Source organism: Lagopus leucura, unplaced genomic scaffold, assembly GCF_019238085.1.
Source record: "Lagopus leucura isolate 7727_CA_CO unplaced genomic scaffold, USGS_WTPT01 Super-Scaffold_100001, whole genome shotgun sequence".
Lineage (NCBI taxonomy): Eukaryota > Metazoa > Chordata > Aves > Galliformes > Phasianidae > Lagopus > Lagopus leucura.
This window is the reverse complement of record NW_024962262.1, coordinates 47,844,971-47,872,613: the sequence shown is the minus strand read 5'-3', so window position 1 is coordinate 47,872,613 and position 27,643 is coordinate 47,844,971. Positions and strand designations below refer to the sequence as shown.

The 27,643-nt window shown below is 37.5% G+C and overlaps 1 protein-coding gene across 1 annotated transcript; it reads right to left on the bottom strand.

Annotated features, from left to right (window-relative positions):
- Positions 1-385: 385 nt before the first annotated feature.
- Positions 386-26,839, bottom strand: TSGA10 (testis specific 10). The gene is given in 19 exon segments (XM_042866786.1): positions 386-410; positions 2,565-2,699; positions 4,290-4,394; positions 4,732-4,934; positions 6,111-6,320; positions 8,031-8,216; positions 8,737-8,847; positions 10,449-10,617; positions 10,856-10,911; positions 11,833-11,987; positions 13,883-13,998; positions 15,348-15,499; positions 17,979-18,056; positions 18,221-18,394; positions 20,146-20,346; positions 21,334-21,399; positions 22,136-22,351; positions 26,616-26,701; positions 26,704-26,839. Coding segments are annotated over 19 exon segments (2,580 nt in total).
- Positions 26,840-27,643: the final 804 nt, after the last annotated feature.

Here is a 27,643-nt window from a genome sequence, read left to right as displayed (position 1 = left end):
CACCTTTTTCCTCCAATAAAGTTTCATATCGTTATTTGCTATCCTGTTTTTTAATTATATCACTGGCCTTTTAAAATAATGCACAATGTTAAAATTACAGTACAATGTGAGTACAATCAATGTAACCTGAACTTTTTTTATGTTTACAGTGATGGATGTGCCATGTAACACAAAAATACATGAGCGGGGAGGGGAAGGAAAGGAAGCTATCCATACCAATTTCTTCCCAATGAACAACAAAGAGAGTATATAAATCCATGCAAGTATTTTTGAAATAGATTTAATGAAATAAAGCATTCAACAGGGAAAAATGATAAATGAATGCAAATTAAACTTGAACTCTCCAAATAGTGTGCAGTCTTCACAGGCCATTGTGAATATAATATTAGAAGTCCTTGAATGAGGAATTCCTAGAAAATAAAACAAAACATAGTCTAATTTTGTAGTGAACATAGAAATAGATTCTGAGGTTTCCATGAACACAATTTAAGGTTTTGATTCTGAAAATACTACGAGCAGGCTTCCTGTCTCTTCTGAAATCAATCCAGGTAGATGATTTGAAGCATTAGACTTTATTGTGCAAATATGCTACAATGCTTTTTGAAGGGAAGGGCAAGTTTTGGGCTCCTACCAAAGAAAATGTACAAACAAAGGTCTTTCCCACCAGGTCTGCAAGACATGCTACACAGTGCGTTCTTTTCATTTTACTCATACAGGGAGTCAAGTCAGAGAAAAATGGGAGAATAGGAAAAAGTTACCATCCAATTTTTTTATGATATCACATTCTGAATATAATGAAAAGGTGATTGCCTGACCCATCTCCTATCTTAGGATGTGTGCTAAAATAGTGCACAAAATATGTAGTGTAAGAAGAGTGTCAATGGTAATTCCAGCACTGCTGTCTCAGGGTTTTTTACTGCATGTTCAGATACTGGTTGCAGAAGATTCCTCTACACCAAGAAATTATTGTTTCTACCATATCTTTCTGACTCCCCAAGTAAGTCATCTTCAAGCATCTAAGAATGAAATTTCAGCTCTTGGAGGACTTTTTTTAGTAATTTCAACTATTCTGTATTGATGCAAACAAGAAATGAGTTGAACTCATAATCTAGTTTGTAGAAGATTAGTCTGGATTAGGATTCAGCCAAGAAGACCAATGGCATCCTGGCTTGTATCAGGAATGGTGTGAGCAGGACTAGGGGAGTAATCCTGCCCTGTACTCGACATTGGTGAGGCCTCACCTCAAGTACTGTGTTCAGTTTGGGGCTCCTCAGTACGGAAAGGACATTGAGGTGCTGGAGCAGGTCCAAAGAAGGGCAACAGGGCTTGTGAAGGGCTTGGAGAATATGCCCTACGAGGAGAGACTGAAGGAATTGGGGATGTTTAGTCTGGGGAAAAGAAGGCTGAGGGGAGACCTTATTGCTCTCTTCCAATATCTGAAAGGTGCTTACAGCGGGAGTAGAGTTGGTCTCTTCTCTCTGGTGACAGGACGAGGGGAAATGGCCTCAAGTTGCACCAGGATAAGTTTAGGTTGGATATCAGGAAACACTTCTTTACAGAAAGGGTTGTTAAGCACTGGAATAGGCTCCCCAGGGAGGTGGGTGAGTCACCATCCCTGGATGTGTTTAAAATCCGTTTGGATGTGGTGCTCAGGGACATGATTTAGCGGAGGGTTGTTAGAGTCAGGGTAGTATGGTGAAGTTGTGGTTGGACTCGATGATCTTTATGTCTTTTCCAACCCGAGGAATCCTATGATTCTACGATTCTGTGATTCTTTGGATTTGATATTTAACTAGCACTTTACTAATTAGAAAGGAACACTTTTCTAATATCAGTCTGATAAGGAGTTGAACAAATAGGAACAGCATCATAATTATGTAGTATCAGTATAGATGACAACATAGACTGAATTGATTGAATTCTCTTTCTTTAAATGATATCAAAAATAAAAGAAAATGTTGTGGTTATAAAAAGTCATTTGATCAGTCCCAAGTGACACAGAGCTTATTTCAACAAATGTAAGAGCTACACTACACTCAGGTTAGGAAGGAGTAGACACGGTTCTTTCAGAGGATGAAGGGACTGCTCTTGATACAAAAGACAGACAACAGCTACCAAATTACAGTCTTACACTGCTGTGCTAATATTTACCAGATTCATCTCAGAAGTACGTAACCGATTCAAAAGCAGACCAGTTCCTGAAAGTAATGAAATGAGAATTTTTCCCACTCAATTGGCAAATATTTTTATTGCATGCTGCCATCAGTATGAATTGTGAGGCAACAAGCAGACAGCTACCAAACATAAAATTAATCTAAAAGACTAAAACTGACAGGGGAGTAGATGTAAGTGGTGGAGGCTCCATTTCAGTGACTGCTGGAAGGAAAACTGTTGTTTTTTTTTTCTACCACAAGATTACAAGTGTTTGAAAACTCATAGAATGCATTTAAATATGGTGCCAAGTTGTGTAATTGAGCCAATATTTCAACAAGAAATATCAGAGTTCATCCTTTTATTTAATTTGTTTTCAGTGTTGGGAACTTAAACATTGTTGAACTACTTACCCTTCCAGGGAACTGTCCAGAGACCAATCAGGAAGTGGATGATGAGCACGTTCAGGTGATGATGTTCTTAATGTAGAGCTTAACTGATACGTGACTGTACGATTCTGGCATCGAAGTTCCTGTACAGCTCGTTCCCTATATAAACATTATTTCACAGTCAGATTACGCACTTTTAAAAATCAAAGTTATCACACAGCCATTAACTTTTTCTTTGTTCTTTTAACTTTTTTTTTTTCCTTAAATTTTATTTTATATGGAGATGTGGTGCTTGTCATACACTTCTCTAAAAGACAGGTAACTCTTTCTGCATACTGTTCTTACAGCTAACTTACAGGCTGCACAACAAGATGTAACTTTGCTCTTTCCAAAACAATTCAGGCAACTGTGTTTGTAATTATCTTGAAGTAGAAGAGAAATTGTTTTCAAGAACGATAATGGAGGATCTCTGATCCATAGTGAGGCAACACTGACGTATAGACACACTCTAATATTTATCAGGCGAATAAACTATAAATTAAATCTTGATATTACTGCAACTGTAAACAACTATGTGAGTAACAAATTATCCTTAATTAGGAGAAGAGCTTAAGTATGGAGGCTGATTCTGCTTTTTGACCATGAACGCCCCAAGAAGTATCAGGGAACAACCAAAAAGCACAAAATGGATATACTCACACTGGAGAAGTAGGGAAACAACTGCTTAGAGAAGAGCGAGACTATTTTAAAACAAACATACTGCTACATTAGCATACTATGTGGCTTATTTTGTGCAGCTGAAGAAGTACACATGATGCTACCCTTTTAATTCACTCACACATCTAACCCCAAAGTTCTACAGTTTTTGCTGTAACTTCAGGGTAAAGGAGAAAACAATTTGAAATTGAAACACATACTGTGACATTTGAGAAATGTATCTTTAAAAGACCTAACCTCAAGTGTAGATGTTTCCCCCTCAAAACTCTCATCCTTATGAGTGAATAGAATATTAACAAACTAATTTGCTACAATTAAACAAAATACCTGATTCTCAAGCATGCTATAATCACATCACTACTTCTTCTACCAATTTCTTTTGAATACCTAAAATAATACTTGGCAGTTTTTAACATTTTTAACCTCACTACATCCATGAAGTAGAAAAATCTTGCTATTTTTGTTTCATAAAGAAACTGTTTAATAGATAAGGCAACTAGTAAGACAGGCCTAGGACTGTTTCTTGTACTATGGCTAAATCACATGAAACAATTTGTACCTACTGTTAAACTTTCTCATCCTGCCCATTAAATAAAAACCTAAAAAGGTGATTTTCTTCATATTGGCACATTCAGTGCCCCACACAGCACTTGGGAGAGTGCAGACTGTACAGGCTAAAATTGTTTCATTGTGTCAGTACAGACTAATTAGAGACAAGTATGCAACAAGATACCTAGACCCTCACTTGAAATAAGTGCATGTTCAGGAAAATGTCCCATCCCATCCTAAAGCAGGCTGTTTGAGAAGCAAGCTTATTTCGGCGTCTCATTGCGTTGGCAGGCAACTAATGTAGACAGAACATGTAACAGTTTCACACACCGTGGCATGAGTAGCCTCTGAACACATAATAGACGAAGAACAGAGCAAAGCCGAACTTTGCTGTTTATCCTTTTAATCAGACTAAGTCTTAGTACTGCATTGTATTTCATCCCATTTAGATGGAGGAAACATAATACAAAAATATGTACTTGCCTTTCAAACCTCTCAGTTGCCAGCTGTCTTCTAGTGATATCCAATTCTGACTCTAGCTGAGCTGTTGTATTTTTGAGCTGAGTGAAATCTCGACTCTTCACAGTGCTGTAAAGTTCATACGTTTTAATTAGATAGCAGCTATAATCCTCAAGTATGTTACCAAATAGAATTATGCAAAATGAAAAGGGCAGCTATACCATGCAACTGATTCCCTTCTGGAGTAAAACGTGCACAGAAGAGTGCGTTAGGTTATAGCTGAGGAATTAGAAGCAGGCTTATGTTATCTTCTGCTATTAAGGTATCCAAGGTACTTTGATCATTTGAAAATGCAGCTAGATAGACATGTGTATACATGCACATCTATGTTTATGTATGTATATATGGAAAGAATCTAAAAACAAAACAAAACTCAACTACAATGTCCTCCTGGTCATTTACTCACAGTTTATTCTCTGCTAAAAAAAGTTGCTCCTTGAGAAGCAGAATTTCGGAGTCTTTCTCTTGCTCTGCTATCTGTGACTGAAATTCTCTCTCACGATTGGACGCAAGCAAAGATTCCAGATTTTTCAGAGATGCTCTTTCATTTCCCAGTTGTCTTCTCAGCAGCTCTATTTCAGAATGGGATGAATCACATTCACTCTGCAGCTAAACAAGGTTTGTAACATTTCAGATGTATGCCTGCTGTGTTCAGTGGTCAGCAGTTAGAGTAATCTTTAAAAATAAAAGAAGTTTAGTATCGATGACCCAAATTTGTTCTTACTCTCAGATGGTTCAACATGGTGAATACTGTCATATTTGACCTCAATTGAAATCCTGTTTTGGATTTATAAACTTACTCAGTGCATATCTGTGAACTTAGGCGTACTTGATACAAATAAGAAACTCTATGAAATAGAATCATATAATCACAGAACATTCTGAGTTGGAAGAGATTTCAACTGTTCCTCCTATGCCTTGCCTTCGAGACCCCTTACCACCTTTATAAGCCCTCTTTTGGGTACTTTCTAACAGTTTTATCTCCTTCCTATATTGTGGCACCTGAACCTGCACCCAGTGCTTGAGGTGAGGCCTCAGCACAGAACAGAGCACTTTTTTACTTTACAAAGCAAAATCCAAACTATTTGGTCTTAATGAATTAAAATGAGTTTTCCTTATTCTGAAAAGCCAATTTTCCACCGTCAATCAAAACTATAGTTTTCTTGCCTATAAACAGTTCTGATATTCTATTTCTGTATTTCAGAACAAAATAATACTAAAAATCATATAAGCTTTGTTAAAATAAACAGTATTAAAACACTGAAAGAACAATATTATTTTAGCATCAGCATTCAGAATCTTCACTAAACTCTCCAGCAGCATTTCTGTATCTTCCCATTCTGAAACTCTTGCTTCCCTCTACAATCCCAGCAAGCCTCTTCATTGACAATTTCATAAAAGAATCACTTCTGTTGCTTCCTAAACTTGTCAAGCATTCTAATGTCCATATCAAGTTTCTTTGCTAATAAACTACTCTAGCTATTCTGTCTATTAAGTGGCTGAATGTGAAATCCAAGCCATCTGTCAAGAAAACAAATAGTAATATTACATCCTGAATTTCAGTACTCGAAGTAAAACTTTGTAAAGCAGTGGTGGTATAGACAGTACAACATCCATGCTCCAAGGAGTATGTTTCTGAGGTATGCTACATTAAACATAAAAAAAAAGAAAGAGCCGCTGATCATCAGTAGAGATTTCTTTGATCATTCTAGATCTGAAAGTAGTTTGAGATCCCTTAAAGTATAACATTAACATAAAATTATTTTTTAAATTTATTTCACATACCCTTTCTACTTTCTCTGATGTGGAAGTTAACTGCTGACTTAACAGTTCTTTGCCTGCATCTAATTTAATGCAAAGTTCTTGCGTAGATACGAGATTTGCAAGTATAGAGACTCTCTCCTGATGTATGTTTTGAAGCTCTCCTTCCATTTTCACAATAGACTTGTGTAAGGTAGAAAGCTGAGACTGGTATGCTTCTTCTGTTGTTAAATGCTATAATAAAGCAATATCAGATAATCAAAAGTGTATTGCAAAGAAATTATAAAACTGCTTCCAAATTCCTACAGAAGCATCCTACAAAAATATTGTTGTGATGATTTTTAAGAGGTGGCAGTAGTTTATTCTGGAATAAATTTTAAAGTTATTTCTTTAAATAAATTCTGTATATAAAATAAGTAGAAAAAAGATTATCGCTTCTGATAGCAAATTTAACTACCAAATTTTAAACTTCTTAGGATTCTACTCTTTCTTCTGAACTATTAAGATTCAAAATTCTGCCATGGGCCTTATTTCATTCCCAGATAGAACCTCTTATTTTTAAAATAAAATGTATTCCTGCATGTAGAAGAGCACTGAATGCTCAAATGCTGTCAACCATGTTCATGTTGCTGTCACCCATAAACTCAGGCATGATGAAGAGCTGACAGAAGCCACACTAAGATGAAGTTTGCAAAGCCAGCAGCAGCAGTTTTCACTAGAAGCACTCTGAATGTTGTGTATTTTAAAACAATATAACCTAGATTTTCCCTTGTGAAAAATGCCTGTACCTTAGCCAGTCATACCTGTCTTGTATTTCCAACCACTTTTAACCATTTAATTGTCAATGTGGCTGAGTATGGAAATTTGACAAAGGCAATGAGAGCAAAGAGACAAAGCAACGACTTCCCTGAAAGATTTCTTATAACTGAGATGGAAAAAGATGGTTTTAGGGGGAACACGTTACATAATTCCAGCTCTGACTTGGCTAAAATAAATAAATTAATTAAAAAAATTAATTAAAAAAAAAAAAAAAAAAAAAAAGGAAAAGGGCTACATTAAATTACATACGTTAAGATTTCTGAATTAAAATTAGTGTGTTTAAGATACATGCCTTAATGTAACTGCTGCAAACCTGAACATGATATCCATCTGCAATTCTGACTGCATTTGTTGACACATGAACAGGCCTGTTTATTCCTGTAATTAATATTAGACCTGGGAAGGAGGTAGAAAGATAAAATCTCTACCCATTTGAGGCTGGTTAGACAAACTAGGACCACAAGCCAGCTTCATTATATTAAAAATCTGCCACACAATTGTCCTGTACTCTGTTCTATTATGTTCTCATCCTTCTTTATGAACAGCTGCAGATCAGCTTCTATTGGCTATCTAATGCGCGTGAGAAGCCCTCAATAGCCTCTGCAGTATTTAGGAAGCAGAGATGATCTGTGGCAAAAAACAGCAACCCCAAACCAGAACACAATTTAAATGCTCAGTTTAAATGTTAAGTCCTTCACATTTTCAAATAGGAAATAAATAGATGTTTGGGACACCTAAACCACTGGAGAGAAGGCTGAAAAGTTGGAAGCAAGAAAAGCAAGGACTGGAATGTACAAAGGGGACAAAGCACTAGGTATGTTTCAGGTACGCTGTGGAGTTCTGTGCGAGGTTATGCCCTCCCTCATTTCAAACATGCTGTTTAACTTTTTTCTTTGAACTGTATTAGTTTTATTTTATGTATTATTTTTAATTTGTTTTCCCCCAAGTATGACATTCGTATGACTGCTCATTACGTTACGAAATAAATCCCATATTCTTCAGTGTAGCAACTATCTCTAAAATTCAAATATAAGTGGTATAAACTATAATTTTAAACAGCCATAAGCCTAAAATATTACCATAAAATTTCAAATGTGAACTACAGAAACTATGATTTCAACTTACTTGCTCCATCTCTGTCTCAAGAGTCTTCATTTTCTCTTTCAACCTGCGGTTCTCAGACTCTGCACTGATTAATGCCAATCTGACAGAGTTACAGTCTTCTTCTGCTTGATGGCACTTTGCTTCCCAACTTTCTCCTTGTTCACGGGCTTTGTGGTAATTCTCCAAAAGCTCACAGTTCTCTCTCTCCTAACACATAAAACTTGTTTAATATTTTACAGTATGCTTCTCAAAATAGGGATATGTACAGCTGTGCAGGTATGACATAGCAGTGGATGTTCTCTTTTTATTGAGAATCTTGCATTTAGCAAAAACATTGAGAGACTTCTCAGAACAAGTGTTTTGTTCCATATGGCCACGTTGTGATGCGCAAGAGACTTCTGTTAAAAATGGCTGAATTAACACTAAAAATGTGAAGTATAGGAATATATTGCAAACTTTTTTCTGTTAATCCCATACAGTAGCAGAGACAAAAGAGTCCCAAGTTCTTACATTATGCACTGAAGTTTTAAATTCAATGAACACACACACACACACATGCATAAAACGGTGAAATATACTTTGTTACTTGTCTACTGGAAAATCAGCTAAGAAAATACTCTCAAACTATTAAAACTGTAGTAGCTGAACACAGATTTGGAAAGATCTTCTATGGAAAGATGGTTGCAATTTCAATCTTAGTTAGAACAGCTTTAATCCACATACTCACTTTAAACTTCAGTACTCCCTTTAGCCTGGCAATATCCGTGTTTGAATCCTGGGCTTTCAAATTCATCTCATCAAGCTCATTCTTGTACTTAGTTATTTTCATATGTAGTACCTATGAAGAAAGATTTGTTTAATAAGGCTGAAGTATATTGTTTGTACCTTGACAAAAATAAATAGAATTTGTACATATGTAGAGCATATGCCTTTATTAAGTATGTACAAAATATAAGGTATGCGGATTTCTACAAATGAAATTTGGCACATATCAAAAAGATTCACCTCCTTTGACTTTAAAATAATACTAAATCTTAAAATGAAGAAAAACATGAATAGGATTGCAGAAAGGTTTCTGGACAAGTCAATTATTATCTCCCTTTCTTGCAAACTACTGTGAGAACACTCCACTGCAAGAAGCAGTACGTAAGGAAAAACAGATGTAGACTGTGGAGAAACCCTTGTTCCTGTTGTGAAATGTCCATGAGGTGCTGAGAAAGGTGCTCTGGAATTCTGTGAACTTTTTCAGCCCTACTGAAGAAAGAGGAATACTAATGGAGATGCTTGGACTTTCACCTAAATTAATGGAAAAGCCACAAGTAAAAAATACATATTATAAAGACACATCTATTAAAAATTAGTTGATCACATGAGGCTAAGATTCTTTTGTTTCTAACTGCTTCTATAAGCCTACAGACACATTTCAAAGGAACCATGAAGTTTTTGAAAGTAGCAACAAGCACAGGTAGCTTTATTTATACCATCTGGCCACATCAGAAACAATGGGGATTATAAAAGATTCTGAATAGATGAGAGATATAGATGAATAGAGAGACGCCTTTCAGTAATCCACATCTCTACTGACACTCACTATCTATCTTTAGTGATTATAACATTTGAAGAAGAGAAGAAAATCAAGAAATAGAAAAGTATATTCAAAGAAGAAGATATTCTAAGCAGTTGAACAAGTGTAGAGGAGAAAAAACAAGCATGAGAAAACCTGAATTAAGGCAGAGATTTTAACAAAAAGAAGAAAAAATAGAACATTATACAATGATGACCTACTGCAAGTACTAATTTCTGGCTGCTTAGAAAACATACTGATGTATGAACATCAAACATGTGCATGAGATGAGACTGTGGTCCAGACGTGTATGGGAACTGCTGAATCACAGCTTGAACCTCTGATTGATCACCTTAGGCAAGCACTGAGTCAGCCACGGGAGCACAGGTAAGGCAATTCACCTGTGCTGCCGGAAGGGGTGGAGCCTGACTCCATTTCTCCTAGACCCATTTAAGAGCTGACTGCCATTGCTATTATCTTTTACCCAAGAGCCCCTTTAAAGACAGTCCTGTTAATAAAGCTATGAACCTTAATAAATGTGTCCTGTGTTCAAATATGTAAACTTGTATATGCTCTGAGCCAGTCGCAGCACCATACAATAAATAGCTGCTGTCTCCTTTACAGTATTTTTCAATGTAAGTAGCGGTTATAACCACCACAATTATTTTCACAAAAAGACCAGAAACAAGAATTAAGCAGCTGTTCCCAGAGATAAAAATCCAAACCATAACACAAGAGCAACTGAGCTTCTTTATACAGGTGACCTAAACAGGAAGTGACAAAATCAGTTTGAAAAATGAGCGCACCGATTCTATGCACTACCAGAAAAACACTTCATTTTCTTTTTTAGTCAAGGTTTCTCTATACGCATATACCTGATTTTCTTGTTTAGCATTAGAAAGATGCTCTTGTAACCTGTCCTTCTCCTGAGCTAACATTTCTCTGTTGTTGTTAGCTTGTGCAAGTTCTTTGTTGGTTTCTTGCAGCTGTTGTTGCAAACTGGTGATATCTTTCTCACAGATACACAGCGCTTCAGCAGATTTTCTATGTAGCAAATAATAAATACTTCAGGTATGACAATGCTGTTCAACATAGCAAAATGATAGCTTTCCTGTGGTTAATTTTGCAAATTGTGAAACAAAGCTGTAGCATTTTAATATGTAACAGAGTAGAAAAAAACAATTCTACATTAGCACATCCTAGGATCCTTTTTTTTTTTTTTTTTGCATTAATACTATGCATTAATCAAAACTTAATTATGATCTTGAAATTTTATCCTTACTGTATCGAACGCTCCAAATCTGAAATCAGAATCTTCAAATCTGAAATAGTTTTCTCCTTAAAAAGAAATACAAAATTAAGATAAATTCCTCACAACTCTAATTTCCTTTTATTCAGTTAGCTGATTAATGCAAAACAGATTCTGATTTTCAAAGTTTCATCGTGTACTGTTTAGAGCTGAAAATCCTGATAACCTACTTTGGCAAATAAAGCAACAAATATTATCTTCTGCAGAATGCAACACTTTTAATTAAATTTTTTAATCGTTTGTGGTTTGAATGGTGGCATCTGTCACACACACTTTCAAAAGTAAATAATGTCTTCTGTCTGCTAGATAAGTTATCACAGTTTTTCTACAATTAATAGACTACCAGAGTTTGGTGGTGTTTAACTGATAAAACAAAAACTCTGTCACTGTATTTCCATCAAAAAACAAAACAAAAGACTAGCACAAACTGTATCAGTTTGTTCCACTGTCTCTGCACACAGATATTAAAAGTATAGATAGGCTAAGCAAATGTTTTCTACTGAAAACCCAAGATATATGAGATACAGCCATTGCTTCTGCAAAATAGGCACCACGATACCATTCAAATGCAACATCAATGATAAGAAAAGCAGTACTTGGCACTGTATCTTTAACATTAATGGGCACTGGGGAAGAATTCAGGCTAAATTTTATAATGAAACACTTTGTTAGCCAATTTACTTTTCTTCACCTAAGGAAAGTAATTAAAGTTTCCTCTCTTGATAAGTATAAGCTATGCAAAAGCCAAACATGAGGGGTTCAACATGGCTCAGACCCACTGCTATTGATGTTAACATGAATTTTACTGTCTTGAAACTGAAGCAGGTCAGCACTGAGCTCTGCAATGCAGATAGCATTATAAGAGTGTTATGATGACCCAACAAATCCTTCCTCTATTTAATCTCTCATGATTCCATAATTTATTCTGATTTTTCCATGTTAGAACATACTTTAATCTTCAGGTTTTCCTCAAAGGTGACGATCTTCTCTCTTTCTTCTTCCACGCATTCTTGCAAAGTTTCCTTCTCTTTATCAAGCTGCACAATTGTATCTTTCAATGCACAGATCTTCTCTTCTTGTGCAGAACTTTGTTTTGAAAAGCCATCTGAACACAATCAGAAAGGTCTTGTTTTTATAAATTCAAATCATTCAAGATAAAAACTATTTTGATACACTTCTGAAGCATAAAAGAACATTACAAAAGTTTTCCTTCAAGAAAATACTGAGGCAAGTGTGTTTTCAGAAACACAGGTAATCCCAGTGATACTTGTAGAACTGCATTCTTCTTTCAAGGACTTAACTTACTTGGCTCAAAAAAAATATATATCTATCCTTAAATGGCTAATGTTTAGATAATTCAAATAATTACAGTGAGCATTGCAAAAATAAATGGCTTAAATAGAATTACAGTAGACAGAAGGCACATGAAGGCTACAACCTGGAAAGGCTCACATGAAATAAGAGATAAATATCCCAATATTAGACAGTTTTCAGAAACAGTGCTTTATTTATATGAACTTTGTGTACAAGAGGTTTAAAAAACCTCATTTACAAAATCCAAGGTCACTTAAGAAGTTCAAAGCTATTAATGAAAAAAAAAACAGTTAATCTACTTATTAGAAAGTGAAATTTGAAAAGATCTCTTTCCCTGCCTGTCTTCATTGAGCTAACAAAATGCTATGCACTGCATTTACCTTTAAGTGGTCAGATAATCAATCCTTATTTGAGGTGCATACACTGCATTCTCAGGGGAAAACTACAGGAATTCTTGTTACAGTGAAATTTACATCTCATAAAGAGTAAGCAGGTTGCAAATTGCTTCACAAACGTCAGTGTAACTGGAGGCTCCGAATGATGCTTATTAACTACTTCCAGGAGATAAACCATTCAAAGTAAAATCATATGTGGCCCAGTCTTTTAAAGACATTATTCCCATATATCCACCTTCCAGTCTTTTTCCACAAACTCTCCCTATTTTAATACACAAGATGGAAGACACTCGGATTTCCACATCCTTATGAGTCCAGACTGCAACATGCTTCGGTCAGATGGTTGGAGGTCTTAGATGTGAGATTCTGAAGAGTCTCCTTTCAGCTTTCAGAACTAAAAGGCTTAACATATGCTTAGTTTGGACACACTTCCTGGGAATGATTTAAACATGCAATAATACATAGGCAGATGCCCCTATTAAGCCAGTACTTCACTACATCAGGGAGCTAAACTTTTTAACATGATATATAGATTTTACTGTGGACAAAATATCTTTTTTCCTAGGTTTCTCAGCAGTGGCTTAAACACCTTAGCCAAAGCATTCAAATATTTAAATTTGCTTTGAATGAGATGCTTATTCAAGTTTTAGAGCCTTAGAGCTGAGTAACTGGAGTTTAAAAGTTGTAAGTAATGAAGGAGAAGATATTTTAATAGCTGTATTTTCCATTCACAAATTCACCACTTCATTTAACAGCACATCATGTCACCTTTATCTACAGAACAAAATAAGACTTCAGACACAACGCATTTGTATTTCTGGAAGCAGTAACTCATTAATTGGCACACTAGAAATAATTTCTGTATCCACTTCCTTCAGTCCCTTAACAGAAAAAGGGTACCACATTTCATATAGAACGTAATCTACAGAAGATGCTTTCCTCATTACATCATCATCTGCTGATGCTGAGGGATACAGCCACCAGCTTAGTGGATCATAAATGCAACTGATAGGCTCAGACCCAGCATGTTAATACCAACATCCATCGTTGGGACAACAATATGCATAGCATCAAAATTTAGTTGCAAGAGCTTTATTTATATAATTTTAAAATGCAAAAACCTTCCAACAACGAAAGAAAATGGACTTTGTGCATGAAACATTAAAACTACCAGATGTCTATTTATTTATTTTCAAGAATTTTGTTCTTTCTACATGATAGAAACAAAAGAAAAAACTGAAACATTATTATCCAATGGAATTTTATTAGAAAAACCATATCTATCACTCACCAATTTTTTCATCCAGAAGCTTAATTTTCTCTTCATTAAGTTGAATTTCATATTTTTTCTTAGTAAGACTTCGCTGTGCCTCTGAAAGAATCTGCTCTGTCTTCTCCTTCATTAGACTAAAAAAGAAGAAAATTCAGATATTAGAGGACTTAATTCCTTTTTGAAATGCCACAAGTGAAGTAAAAGCAAGATACTTCTGTTTATCTTAGACTATTGAAGATATTTTATCAATGTTAGCCTTAATCTCTAGATATTAAGGTCTGAACACTACTATAAAGAATCACAGGAAAATAAGAATTTTTTACAACAGAGAGAGCAAAAAATTGCTAGAAATAATTATAAGAAAAATCTTTACTTAAAACACACACTGGAATGCTTGACCTATTTTAAGTTATATCTTACTAGTAGCAACTACTCTTCAAGAACTCAGCTTTTATAGTATTCATAAATCTGACAATTTGTAAAAAACAGCAGCAATGCCAGACACGTTTTGACAAAGGAGTTTGTGTTACTTCAGAAATTGCAGTATTCTTGGAAAGGTATTGTGGAACAGCACATCATTCCCACCAATTAAAATCAAACAAAGAAAAAAATTACATCGGCTATTCATCACCTACACCAGTCACTGTTAATGACACGTGGGTTTAGGAGAGCATTTGCCTGAATTACAGCTTACAAATCATCGTGGTTTTATGATTTTTTGGTATTCCACACTGTAACATCATGTAGATGTTACACTGTTGGAACATTCACAGGTGTAGAAGTAGACAAGTCACAGTATCTTCTGCTGCAGTCTGTTCATCCTGTAACCTACTTCAGCATATGATCTATACCTTCTTATCTCTGCTCAAATTTCTCACGTGCTTAACCTCCCTCTCCAGTCAGTAAGTAGTCCTTTGCATCATGAACTCACTGACCTATGCTTTCTTCCCTACAGCTTCACTCGAGTCTAGTCCCACTGTATGTTTCTGAATGCTGTTAGGAACTCCAGTCAAGCAGCAGTGGAGTTCAAAAACTCCATGCAAGGCTTCAGTTTTATTTCTGCTCCTGAAAAAACTGCAGGACTAAGAAATGGATGTTTGAAACTAACTCAACACATGACACTCATTAGTTTGTGTTTATTTGCTTGCCTTTTTAAGAACAACAGCATCAAAGGAAAATGATTTTTATGTATTTGTAATTAAAACATAATTCTTCAAAATACATCAGTCACTATGGTTTCTAATAGCAAGTTCCTAACCCAAGCCATTTTGCTTTCCCACTGAAAATGGTTTTCTTTACATCATAGTAACAGCAAATCAACATTTTACATATAAATAAGCAATGAGGAAAAACATTTAATTCCAAAACAGAAAGATGTCTCACGAGCACAACTGTCATAAGTTCTCTTCCCTTTGAGCTAAACATAACCCAAAAGCCAAGGCTGACATTACTTGAACTGATGCAGTTATATACTTTCACTGACCTCAGTGAAATATATTCATCCTTCTGGTGGCTCAGCTCATTCTCAGAGTCCTGGCATCTTCTTGACATTATTTTTACCTCTGTTTCCAGAGAATCGATGTGTTCTTTCATTAGAGCCATTCTGGACATCTGCTCTAACCGTTCACTATCTAACTATAAATATAATTAAACATTAATTAAACAGGAAAATCTGGAACAAAAAGCTGATTTACATATAGATACTCACTTATTTACTCAAATTCTACTCTATTTTTAAGACAAATCTTTCACTGAAGGAGAAATTTCCAAGTTTACTCAGAACCTCACAGGACTAAAAGCTGAAATTTGAAGTACAGTATCTGTCTTTAGATCCCTGGAGTATTTTGATTTATGTAAAATGTTGTGTTGGTAATTAGGTGGAAGGATAAAAATGTTTGGTATTGGTCATCCTTAAAATTTTCAGTCACAGAAAATGCCTCTGTGGCTTTATGAATGGAGAAAACACAGTTTCAGATCCAACACCAATGATGGGTTTAGGTCTCTGTTAAGGTACAAAGCTATGCTGATAACTGGGCAGAGAACTCACTCTAGAACACATCCATTACACACCCTATGGCTAAGAGACCACCATGAGGCCTTTAAGTCTGTACCTAGATCAAGGACAGATCTGTCCCAGAAAATCTTCCTTAGGTTCCTGCAAAGTTAGTCTGGAATGTCCAGTTTAAGGAAATCTGTATTTGATTACTAAAACATTCATACTTCACATTCAAAGTACTTTCCTTTCTAAATTATTTGAAACAGTTCTTTTCAGGTAAAAATTTCTCACGTCATGCCTCTTCCTATTTACTAATTCTTTAAGGACTAGTTGCTGTGTTACTACAATAAAGGTCAGATTGCTGAAGATCAAGTCAATTAGAGCTTGGTATACAGTGACTTTCTCAATATGAAAATATCAAAAAATATCAAAATGCCATAAATTTCATACTGAAGTATATCATCCTCAAAGAGGATCAAATAACCAAAGAAATGAGACAAGTACCTAAAACAAGACTATTCCTGATACTCACAATGCTTCATACATCAAGCATATGATTAAAGCTGATCTGCCACTCAGAGCAGTCAGTGAATTCTTCATTACAAATACATTCAATTTAATATTTTAATTCTTAGAACTGTACTTACAAGCTTGGTACAATTTAAAAGGCTGAAAGGGAGAAGTGAAAGTGAAATAAAATCTATAACCACAAGATCTAGAAGAAAGAGGCACTACATAAATCAATGCTTATCTATTTTAAATCAGGTTTTACTAAGACTGTATGTACACTCAAGAGAACTGTATTTCTTTTATTAATGCTTTCATTTTCTATCTGTACCTATTAGCTAACAACTGTACATATAAATAATTTCTGTTGGAGATAAAGTATAATTTCATTTTCTTTTGCGGAGTATCAAGTCTTAGTAACATGCAACCATAAGACAATCCAGGTTGGAAGGCAGTCTCCAGTTTAAAGCCCTGGACAGAGTAGCTCTGAGACCAGCTTGCTCAGGGTTTTATTCAATCAGGTCTTGAAAATCTCAAAGGCTGAAGACTGCTTCACTGCTGACAGCCCTCATGGGGAAGAAGTGCTTCCTGGTATTCAGACTGAACACTGCTTGTTCCAATTTATGATCATTGCTTCTCACTCTTCCACCATGCACAGCTGTGAAGTCTTTCTCTGACTAAATAGTGAGTACTGGCAGGTAGCACTTGGTCCCTCCTGAAGCCACTCAGCTCCAGGCTGAGCAAGCCCAGCTGCCCCAGCCTCCTCACACAGGGCAAGTGCTCCAGCCCTGACTGCCTTTGGAGCCCTCTCTGAAAAGAGTCACACCAGTTTGGCAATGTCTTTCTTGTATTAGATAGCAAAACTGGATGCAGTATTGCAGGTGAGATCTAACATGCTCTCAGTAGGATGGGACAATCACTTCCATTAAGCTACTGGCTGTATCCTCTTCACAAAGCCTACTACACTCTTAGCCTTCTTTGCTGTCATTGTACACTGCTGGCTCATGCACAGCTCTGCTGTGATCCAGGACCTCCAGGGTTATTTTAGCAGAGTTGCTCCCAAACCCGTTAGTCCCCAGCTTGTATTAGTGCCAGGGATTTTTCTTCCCAAATTCAGGTCTTGGCATCAATCCTTGTTTCATGAGAATTTTTGCACAAGGTTACAGCTGGCCATTCTTTCCACTTGCCCCTGTCCCTTGAGTATATCAACTAAGAGCCCTGCTCTTGGGTATATCAACTATTTTCCCCAATTGGGGGAGATCTGCAACCTTTATGCTGCCTCTTGCAGGTCACTGAGAAAGACCTTAAAAAGAACAGGCCTCACAACAGTCCCATGTTGTGATCCACGATCCATGCTACCAGCCTCCACTGTGTGCCTGACCTTCCAGATTTTTTCTGTCTAACTGCTCATCCACCCAGACCCCAGCCCCTCACCTGGATACAAAGACTCTTTGAGTAACAGTATCAGAAGTTTTGCCACAGTCTAGGCAAATGACATCCACTATTCCCCTTTATTTCTTCATAGAAGGCATTCAGATTGGTCCCACAGTATAAACCATTAAGTATCACCTCTATTACTTTTACAATTATTTAAATAATTACTCGCCTTACATTTTGAATAGTAGTTTCTAGCTCTTCAATTCTCTGCTGCAAATGAGCTTTTTCATTAAATGCAGTCTCTTGGGAAATCTGTGTCAAATAACAAAATCACATATAAAATAAACCTTAACTCACTAGAGAAAGATTATGCAATTAACTCTCAGTACCAGAATAGAAATCTTTGGCGACTCTAACTCCAATACTAAGTAACCTTTGTGTTAAAATAAGCTTGAGTGAAAAAAAAAAACTTAAACCTTCAGCTGCTTCCTGAGACTGTCATGTTCTGCAGTCATCCTTCGTAAATGTGACAGTGCTGTATCCCTTTCTGTCTCCACATGCCTTAACATTGCTTGAGCTGCCACAGTACTTCTTGGAGTCCTGGTGCATTTGATGACTTCCTGATGAAGCTGGGAAATCTCTTCCTGGGCCTGTTTTTTAAAAATAGCAGTTTAGCAGAAATATGGAAATAACGTAACGTATTACTGCATGTATAAAACAGGGACTCGTTAGAGAATTTCACTTGGCATTGCTCAATTGAATGAATAGATTTACATTCTATAAAGCAATCATCAGTGAAAAAGAAATATACATTATCTTTTAGTAGGCCAAATAACAACACGTTACAGTAGCACATCACAGCAGATTTAGTTTTGAGCAATGAAAAAGGTTCATTGAAGAGAATAAGAGCAAAGGTCTCGACCAGTAACACTCATGAGACTTTTCAGTAATACTTGTAAATCAAACTATTTCAGTCTTCAGCAAAACTATTTCTGTTGGATATTTTAGAAGTGTAAACTACAGTGTGCAAAAAATAATAATAATAATAATAATCTGGTGTGAACTATGTTTAGTAATAAGGCATTACTGATAATGCAGTGCATCCCAGAAACCACACAATGTCAAAAATGAAACAATGACTGATGTGTATATGTCTTCCCTCAGGAAAGCATTCCTAATTCAGGACAGCACTTACAGTCTTGTATTTAAATGACAAATTCAGAACTGACAGAACTTCAAAAAAATTCTTTAAATTAGTATTCTATAGTTTTAGTCTTAAGTTGTTTTTTTCTTTCATTTTAAACAGAAAAATCGTTTTTATTTTCTTTTACGTCACAGAATCACAGAATTGAGGGGCTGGAAGGGAGCCCCTCCAGAGATCACTGAGTCCAACTCCCCTGCCAAAGCAGGCTTCCTACATCAAGCTGCACAGGTAGACACCCAGGTGGGTCTTGAATATCTCCAGAGAAGGAGACCCACAGCCTCTCTGGGCAGCCTGTTCCAGCTCTCCGTCACTCTCATTGCAAAGAAGTTCTTACAGGCATTTGTGCAAAACTTCCTGTGCCTCACTTTGTGGCTATTTCCCTTTTCCTATCACCACGCACCACTGAAAAGAGTCTGGCTTCATCCCTTTGCCTCCTGCACCTTACTTCTTTATAGACATCAATCAGATCCCCCCTCAGTCTTCCTTTCTAAAGGCTGAACAGACCCAGATCGCTCAGCCTTTCCTCATAAGAGAGGTGCTCCAGGTGCTTTATCACCTTCGTGGCCCTCATCTTCGCCACCCTAAGTTATTTTGCTTAACCATCGCAGCTGTTCAAACTTGGAAATTTCCCTGAATTTCTGCCACATGGCATTTGTATTTTTTCAGTGTTGACTCAAGCTCTTCACGTTCTCTCAATATTTTCAGAACATCTGGATCAGAACTCAATCCTTTAAATAATAATGTGATGTAAAATTAAAGCAGGAAAATTAAATTTGATGTGCATTCTTACGTCTGCATTGGAAATTTCCATAAAGGATAAGATTAGCCTTCAACCCAAGAACCTGTAGACAAACAAAACCATACTCACGTAATTCTTAGTATTAGAGAACAGATATAAGCACTGTTCTAGAAAATAAATTTTATTTTGAGCAGCAAATGTGTATCACAAATGGCACTGACAAACAGTTGAAGAAATAATCCATATGTAACCAGCTGCAAATAGCCTCTGAAAATGATACGTTTACATTCTGTGTGAAGCACCAGTTAACTTCATGTTATTTGTTTGTTCCCATCATATGCATCCTTTTGTTTATAATTAGTTTTCTTTAGTATAGCTTTGGTCAGTTGCCATTAGATAAACCAATCCTTACAAAGAAGGCACTCCTCCTCCTGTTGCAAAGTGTTTTCCAAGCTCACCTGGACGTGTGATTTCTTTTTGGACATGCTGTCCCAAGTAGAGCCACGCTTAGGACTTGAAGATGCGTTTCGAAACACCCTCAGCAAATTCTCAGTCTTGCTTTTATAGTAGTCTCTGTCCTCTTCTAGTGTCTTAATAAATGTATCAAGCTTTGAAGGTGATTTCCCTTGCCTTATTTCATTCTCTGTTTGCAGAATAGCCTGCATGTGCAAACATAAGATGATGGACTCATTGAAACAGAACTTTTCTAGAGAAAAAACACCTCAATGTGAAATGGACAAACATACTGTTCAGAATGAAGTGGAAGCAGATATCTACTTAAAAATAAATATCTATTTAATATTTTAAAGTGACTTTCTGAATGTCTGCATTTCTCTTTTGGTTAAATTGTTCTCAAATTCCAACTTCTCTGCTGAAGACTCACCATCTTCCATGGGTAACTGAGCAGTAAGATTGCATGGCCAATTTGGGTTTTTTTTGTTACTGTTGTTTTGTTTTCTATTGAATGTTTGTTTGCTTGTTTGAGTGGGGTTTTTTTGTAGGATTGTGGTATAAACTCAAATATTTTATACAGGAGAGTAGAATTCAATTCCTTTCCTTCACACTCCCTTCAGCACTGCCAGAACTAAAATTTGAGACTAATCTTAAAATTACATAACTTAAATACAATTTTGACAATCAAAAAAAACCCCCCATTATAAAAACGTACTTATGAATCCTTTTAATATATTCAAGTAATAATTTGATAAGTTGTATCTATTACTAGCAAAGATTTTTACAACATGGTAGACACTTCTAAATGTTCCAACAGCACAACATCTTAAGCCAGACAGACTAACAAAGTAAAAACGTCAAAGAAAAATGTTGCTTCTTTCTGTTTCATAAGTGATTTGCAAATTACTGAAATCAGTTCAATGCTGTTTTGTATTAAAAAAAAAAAAAAAAAAGCCATTAAGATTCTCAAAAGCAAAATCATTGCAGGTTAGCTGCAAAACAGAAACGGCTTCCCGTCTATCCAGCAACAGCATAACAAATGAGAACAGACATTTTTTATCTATTCTATTCTGTAACTTGCCTGTTATCAGTGAAACAAAGCAAATGAAATTACCTTGTTGAAGCTTTAATTTAATGTGGAAATTAACCAATTTCATAGCTATGTATGTATTAAGAATACATGTTTAACTCACAGATTTCAATGTTTTCACTGTGTGTTCCAGCTTCTTTATGCTGTTCTGCTGGCGTCGAACTTGAGTCTACCATAAAAAATTGGAAGAGATGCATTCATCTTTTACATTCTCTAGTGCAAATCTGACATTTTATCTCAACTCTTCTAGTCCAAAGGAACATTTTGTACACACTGTCTAATTTGACTAGGCTGAAAACATGCTATTATGTATCAACAATACAATTAATCTAGAGGGGAATCAGTTAAAAGTCTTATCTTTTGGTGCAGTCGAGGGTTCAGAAAAACAGTAACAGTCAAAAAATCCCAGGTCAAAAAATGAAAAAGGAAGCATGGAATACCTTTTCCCAGAATTATTTTACCAGGCAACTTTCAAATTCAGGGACAATCTGACTATACTTATCAGCTAAAGAATTAAGTGCCTAGTTACATTAATGGCAAACAAATATCCTTCCTGCCATCTGAACACTACATTAAACAATGTTATTATTTTATTATTAATTGCATGTCCATAAAATACAATTTGCTTCTATTCTATGAAATCAACTGCAATCTGCAATGAAATCGCATTCTTTCCGACTGCAAATGTGATTTTAATCCTTGAAGCATTTCTCACTTGAGTGAGAAATGGCCATCACAGTGGCCAGAACCTACTCTTTCCTCATCCTACCAAATGTACTTGAAAGCAGGGATGAAAGCTAAGATTTCAGCTCAAAGGGTAAAAACAAAATAATATCAGTTCCCCATAACAGTAGCAAATAACATTAAAATATCACTGTGTAACATCAATTCCAAGAAGCAGATACCTTTGCTTCTTCTAGCTCCTTATCAGTGGTGTTCAGTAACAACTCGTTTTCCTTTTCCAGCTGCTCAGATAGTTTGGCAATTACAGCAAGTTCTTTACACATGTGATCATTTTTACAGGTCAAACTATCCACTTGTCTTTCAACCACTTGCTTCTTATTAAGCAGTTGTAGGACATGTTGCCTTAGCTCATGGCTTATCTTCTTCAGATTTTCAGCCTATGAGGACAAGGAGGAATAAAATATTTTACTACGTCTTCAGGGATCTGCAGGGAAAATTTCAACAGAAAAGGCCTGCTCTCAAGTTTCTGACAGCCGGACTTACCGTGGTTCTTCTAGACTTAAGGAAAGCCCTTCAATCATCCTCTTTGAAATGGACCCACAACCTTCATACATAGTGAAGGCCAACAGAAATGTAGCAGATCAATTACTACTATTAATTCAAAAATTAAGAAATATAGGATTAATTATTTTCCTGAAAAAATGTAATCTTCAAGAAAAAAAAATCATGATAATTACATGGCCTTTTTCTAAGAAGCTGGAGTTGCCGTATCATTTTGGCAAGTGTCATCTTTAACTTCTCAGTTTAATGGAGCATCACTTCCTCATGCAGCTTTTCAATTTTCTGAATTCTCAGATTTCTAAAATTGTACTCTAATCAAGGGATGCATACATTGTGATGCAGAAATTCCCTCATTTACACAGACTGTTTCTGTAATGCGTGAAAAGATCAGTATCTCAAAACTGAGTTCTGTGAAGTTCCCTTGAATTGAAGAGTTTTCTTCAACTACTGCTAGCAAAAAAACAAAACAAAACAAAATGTTTTTAATTACTTAAGAAGATGTGGAAGATGATTTGTGGAAAAAAGCTTTCTGGATGGGTGTCTCCCATGACATTTTGTAGCTTTTCATTTTACTGCTTCTGTTCAATGGCTATGCAAATATAATGATAAGACTGATGATCCCTTAAAGCCTTAGAGACTCAAAACCCAATACCACACTATTAACAAATTTGCATCACCAACAAAAATCATAAATTACAAAAAAATTGTTGTTTCTATCATGCCTTTGCACTCTACTGTTCACAACGGCCTGTTCCAGCAACATAAACCAGAGAGAAGAACGGCACCAGTTATTTACTTCCTAGCCACAAAAGGATGGAGAAACGTATTTTCTGTATTTTTGATGTAACAAAATAAAAGAAATACATGTTAATAGGAAACATGGGCATGTATCTCCATCTACCAGCATCTCCTCAAACACAGAGCATGGCCAGAAACATTTGTAATCAAACTGTGCAGAACACAGGGATATGAAGCTAGTTATCATCAGCTCTCTAGTGCTGCAGCCTATGATTCCTCAGAAAACAACAAAGACTTTGGAATAAAAGAAGAGAGAGAAAGATAGACTGCTCTCTGGCAACTTTCTAAGAATAACCATGATAAAGTAAGGTCACTGGAGCAAGCCAGTGAGACATGAAAGAGCTAATGAGACAGGGACAGTGACGAGCACACCAGTGCCTGGCAGTGCTATTCAATACCTGCCATCCTGCTACAACTCTAACGTATAAAGAAGCCCACAGATCTAACAATAGAAGACGAACAATTGTTCACCAGCACAAAGTTCACAACAGCTTCTGCCCCTACTTACATTCAGGAGTCTCCAGGGAATTTGGGCAGCTGCGTGACTTCGTTACCATTTAAAATCTCATCTGAATCAAATGTCAGTCACCAACTATCAGTCTGACTATTAGCCTCAAAGTGTTTTAAGCAACAATCTAAGTGATGGCTTTGTTAAGGAGTGAGATACAGCGGACTTCATCTGGAGTACCTACAAAGAGAGTTCTAAAATGGAATTTTCACTATCTATTTTAATTGCTCATCCTAATATCAGTCGTGCCCTAGGAATACCTGTTTCTTTTCCCCAGGAGTGAGGATAGCTTGGAGATCTCTATAACAGCCATCATCACCACTGATGTGTCAAACTAGACAAGATGGATCCAACCCTAATATTCTGTTCTCTTTAAAAGACAAAAAACAACTTTGCTAGTCTTTCCAGAAAAGGAAGAGAAAAAGATTAGTGATTTGCAAGTTCTTAGTAACTCAGTATCTCACCCAATTTTACAGATAGAATGTGTGGCATTTGGCTCCTCACAATACTACTTTTACTCAACTTGTGGAAAAGAAACATTTTTGGAGAAAAAAAAAAGATTTTTTATTTCCTAAAATAACTGATATTTGTGCTTGTCATAAAGCAGTACAATTTAACTACCACTATTCTGCCACCTTCCTCTGAAGTGTGGCAAAGCTTCATGCAACACTAAACGATACCTGCACCAGGCCTTACAACATGACCAGAAGTAGGCAATTAGATGGTAAAAGTTTATTCATGAAAGCCAGCGACAAAATCTGTGGGACCCAACCACAGGCATGCACAACCAAACCTCAACTATTTACATTCAGTTATTTAATTCAGAAAGATCTACAGGAGCAACTGAATATCCCGAACATACTCAGATCCTTCTTCACATTTTGAAGGTCCTCCTTCACAAATCCATGACTACCCTCCATCACCCTTTTGTCTTTAATATATTTCAAAATGCTTTCCAAGATTATTTGCTCTGTATCTTGCTCGTGACAGGGACTGACCAGACTGTAACAGTTCTCCAGAACCTCTTGTCCACCCTTTTTGAAAGCATGAGATGAGTTGCATCCAGCTAGGTCCCATGAACTAGCATTTATCCAGATAGTTTAAATGTTCCCCAATCTGATCTTCTTTCATTAAGTCGTCCTCACTCCACAATTTTCCTTCAGTCCCAGAGACCTGAGATTCCTGAATGAAGGTCTTTCCAGTAAAGACAGAGGCAGAGAAGGCATTGAGTACTTCAGACTTTTCAGTGTCCTTTGTCACCAAGTCACCCACGCCATACAACAGTGAGCACATTTTCTATAGCTTCCTTAGGCTAATGTGTCTATGAAAGTCTGTGAAAGCCCTTCTCCTTGCCCTCCATATCCCTCATCAGATTCAGCACCAGATGGGCTTTGATTTTCTTAACTCCATCTTTGAATGCTTAGAGAGCATCTCTATACACCTCTCTGGTGTACAGAGATCCCTCTTTCACCTCTTTTATGCTTCCTTTTTTTTTTTTTAAATGTACGTTTCAGATTTGTCAGGAGCTCCCTGCTTATCCATGAGCTCTCCTGCCCCCTTGCCTGATTTCCTGTTCATATACATGGAGCTCGGAGAAGGCAAGAATTGAAAATCAACAACTCTCCTGGACCACTCATATGAAGAACAAGTTACCAGGGGAGTTTTCCAATCTGATCTTGGAACAAGTCAAAGTCTTTTTAAATTTAGATTTTGATCCTTCTTTTTGCCCTGTTCCTGTCTCTCGCAACCCTAAAGTTAACCATCTTGTGGTCGCACAGAAACACAGAACTGTAGGAATTGGAAGGGACCTCTGGAGATCAAGTCCACCCCCCGTTCTAAAGCAGGTTCCCTACAGTAGATGGCACAGGAAAGTGTCCAGATGAGTTCTGAATATCTCCAGAGAAGGAGACTAGACTGTGGTCACCGTAGTTAAATCTGCACTGAAGTCAATCTTCACATCTTGTACCAGTTCCTCCTTGCTTGTAAGCAGAGAGCCACCCTGCATGGGCTTCTCTATCTCCTAGATCAGGAATTAGTAATCACTACAGTTCAGAAAACTCCAGGACTGCTTGTGGCCTGCTGTGCTGTTCCTTCAGCAGACGTCAAGGCAGTTACAGTCTGCCATGAGCACCAGGACCTGCAAACATGAGGCTTCTTCCAGCAGCCCAATGAGCAGCCTAATGGCCAACCCTCCAAAGCTCAGCTGCTCCACAAAGTATTATTTAACAAATGCTTGAAGGTGAACATTACTGACTGAGTAAAAACAGCAGTAGTATTTCCAAAGCCTTAAATTGGTTTTGTATTGCAAAATATGTTTCCTTAAAAAAAAAAAAAAAAAAAAATTATGTGTGAGTTTACATATAAAATTAAAGCAGTGCGGCATGCACATGGATTTTACTCTTGACTACTGAGCTCGGACATTTCATTGCACTGCACCGAGTGCATAGGAATAAGCATAGAGTAAATACAATGGGACGCAGTGGGACGCTACAAAACTCAAAGCGATCATGTAAAAACCGACTGCATCCCTAAGGGAACAGGGAGTACCCCCAGCCTCTCCAGGGCTCCCTCCAGCCGGCAAGGTGCCACCAACCGGCTCCGGCACTCCTCCACCCTCCGCCCTCCGCCCTCCACCAACCATCGCCCCGGCCGCCCCACGTACGCCTCTCCCGGGTCGCGCCGGGCTCGCGCTGAAGGGAGCCCCGCCGGGTGTCTACCTTGGGGCGACACTCCGCCCTCCCCCTCCGGCGTCCCGGGGACCGCCGGGTGCTCATGGTGGCTGCCCGGGCGGCGTGAAGCGCCCGCTACTCTCGCTCCCAGCCCCGGGCGCTCACCCGCGGCCCAATGGCGAGCTCCCGGCCGCGCCCCTTCCCTCCCCGCCGCGGGGCGGTAGCCGCCGCGCCCCAACGGCCGCGTTCCCTGGTGCCCGGCAACGGCCGGCTCCCAGCCGCCCCTCAGTGCTGTGCCAGACGGTCTCGGCCACAATCCTGGATTTCGGTCTTACTGATTTTGGTACGCTGGAAATCATCAGAGGAGACTGTGCATTACCGTATTTCATAGAATCATAGAATGGCCTGGGTTGCAAAGAACACAATGATCATCTGGTTTCAACCCCCTGCTATGTGCAGGGTCGCCAACCACCAAACCAGGCTGCCCAGAGCCACATCCAGCCTGGCCTTCAATGCCTCCAGGGATGGGGCATCCACAGCCTCCTTGGGCAACCTGTTCCAGTGTGTCACCACCCTCTGAGTGAAGAACTTCCTCCTAATATCTAACCTAAACCTCCCCTGTCTCAGTTTAAAACCATTCCCCCTTGTCCTATCACCATCCACCCTCGTAAAAAGCCATTCCCCCTCCTATTTAAAAGTTCCCTTCAAATACTGGAAGGCCAAAATGAGGTCTCCCCATAGCCTTTTCCAAGCTAAACAAGCCCAGTTCCCTCAACCTTTCTTCATTTTTATTTCCGAGAGAGATGTGAAAAGACAGCATTTCAGGTTCTAGGAAAACTCTTTTCCATGAACACTCATTTTAGGAATGAAGTTATGTTGATTTTGTTCTTGTACCTGTATGGTTTTCTTTAAGATATAAAGTGGCCTCTCATATGTTGATATCAGGGCCACAGGACTTGAAGCCACAGCAGCAACAGGCTGAGTGTGACTTATTTACTTTCCATGAAAAAAACAAAGACCCCCAGTAGTTACACTGTTAAGATGTCACAGAAAATGCAAAAATCTCTGGAGCTGGATGTGTCACATTTCTGGAAACTTTTCAAAGCCTGTGATTCAAGACTAGTGCAGCAGAGTCAGAGTATCTGGAGCGCCACTTCCTGTGGCACAACTGGCAAATTGGACATTTAAAGCCA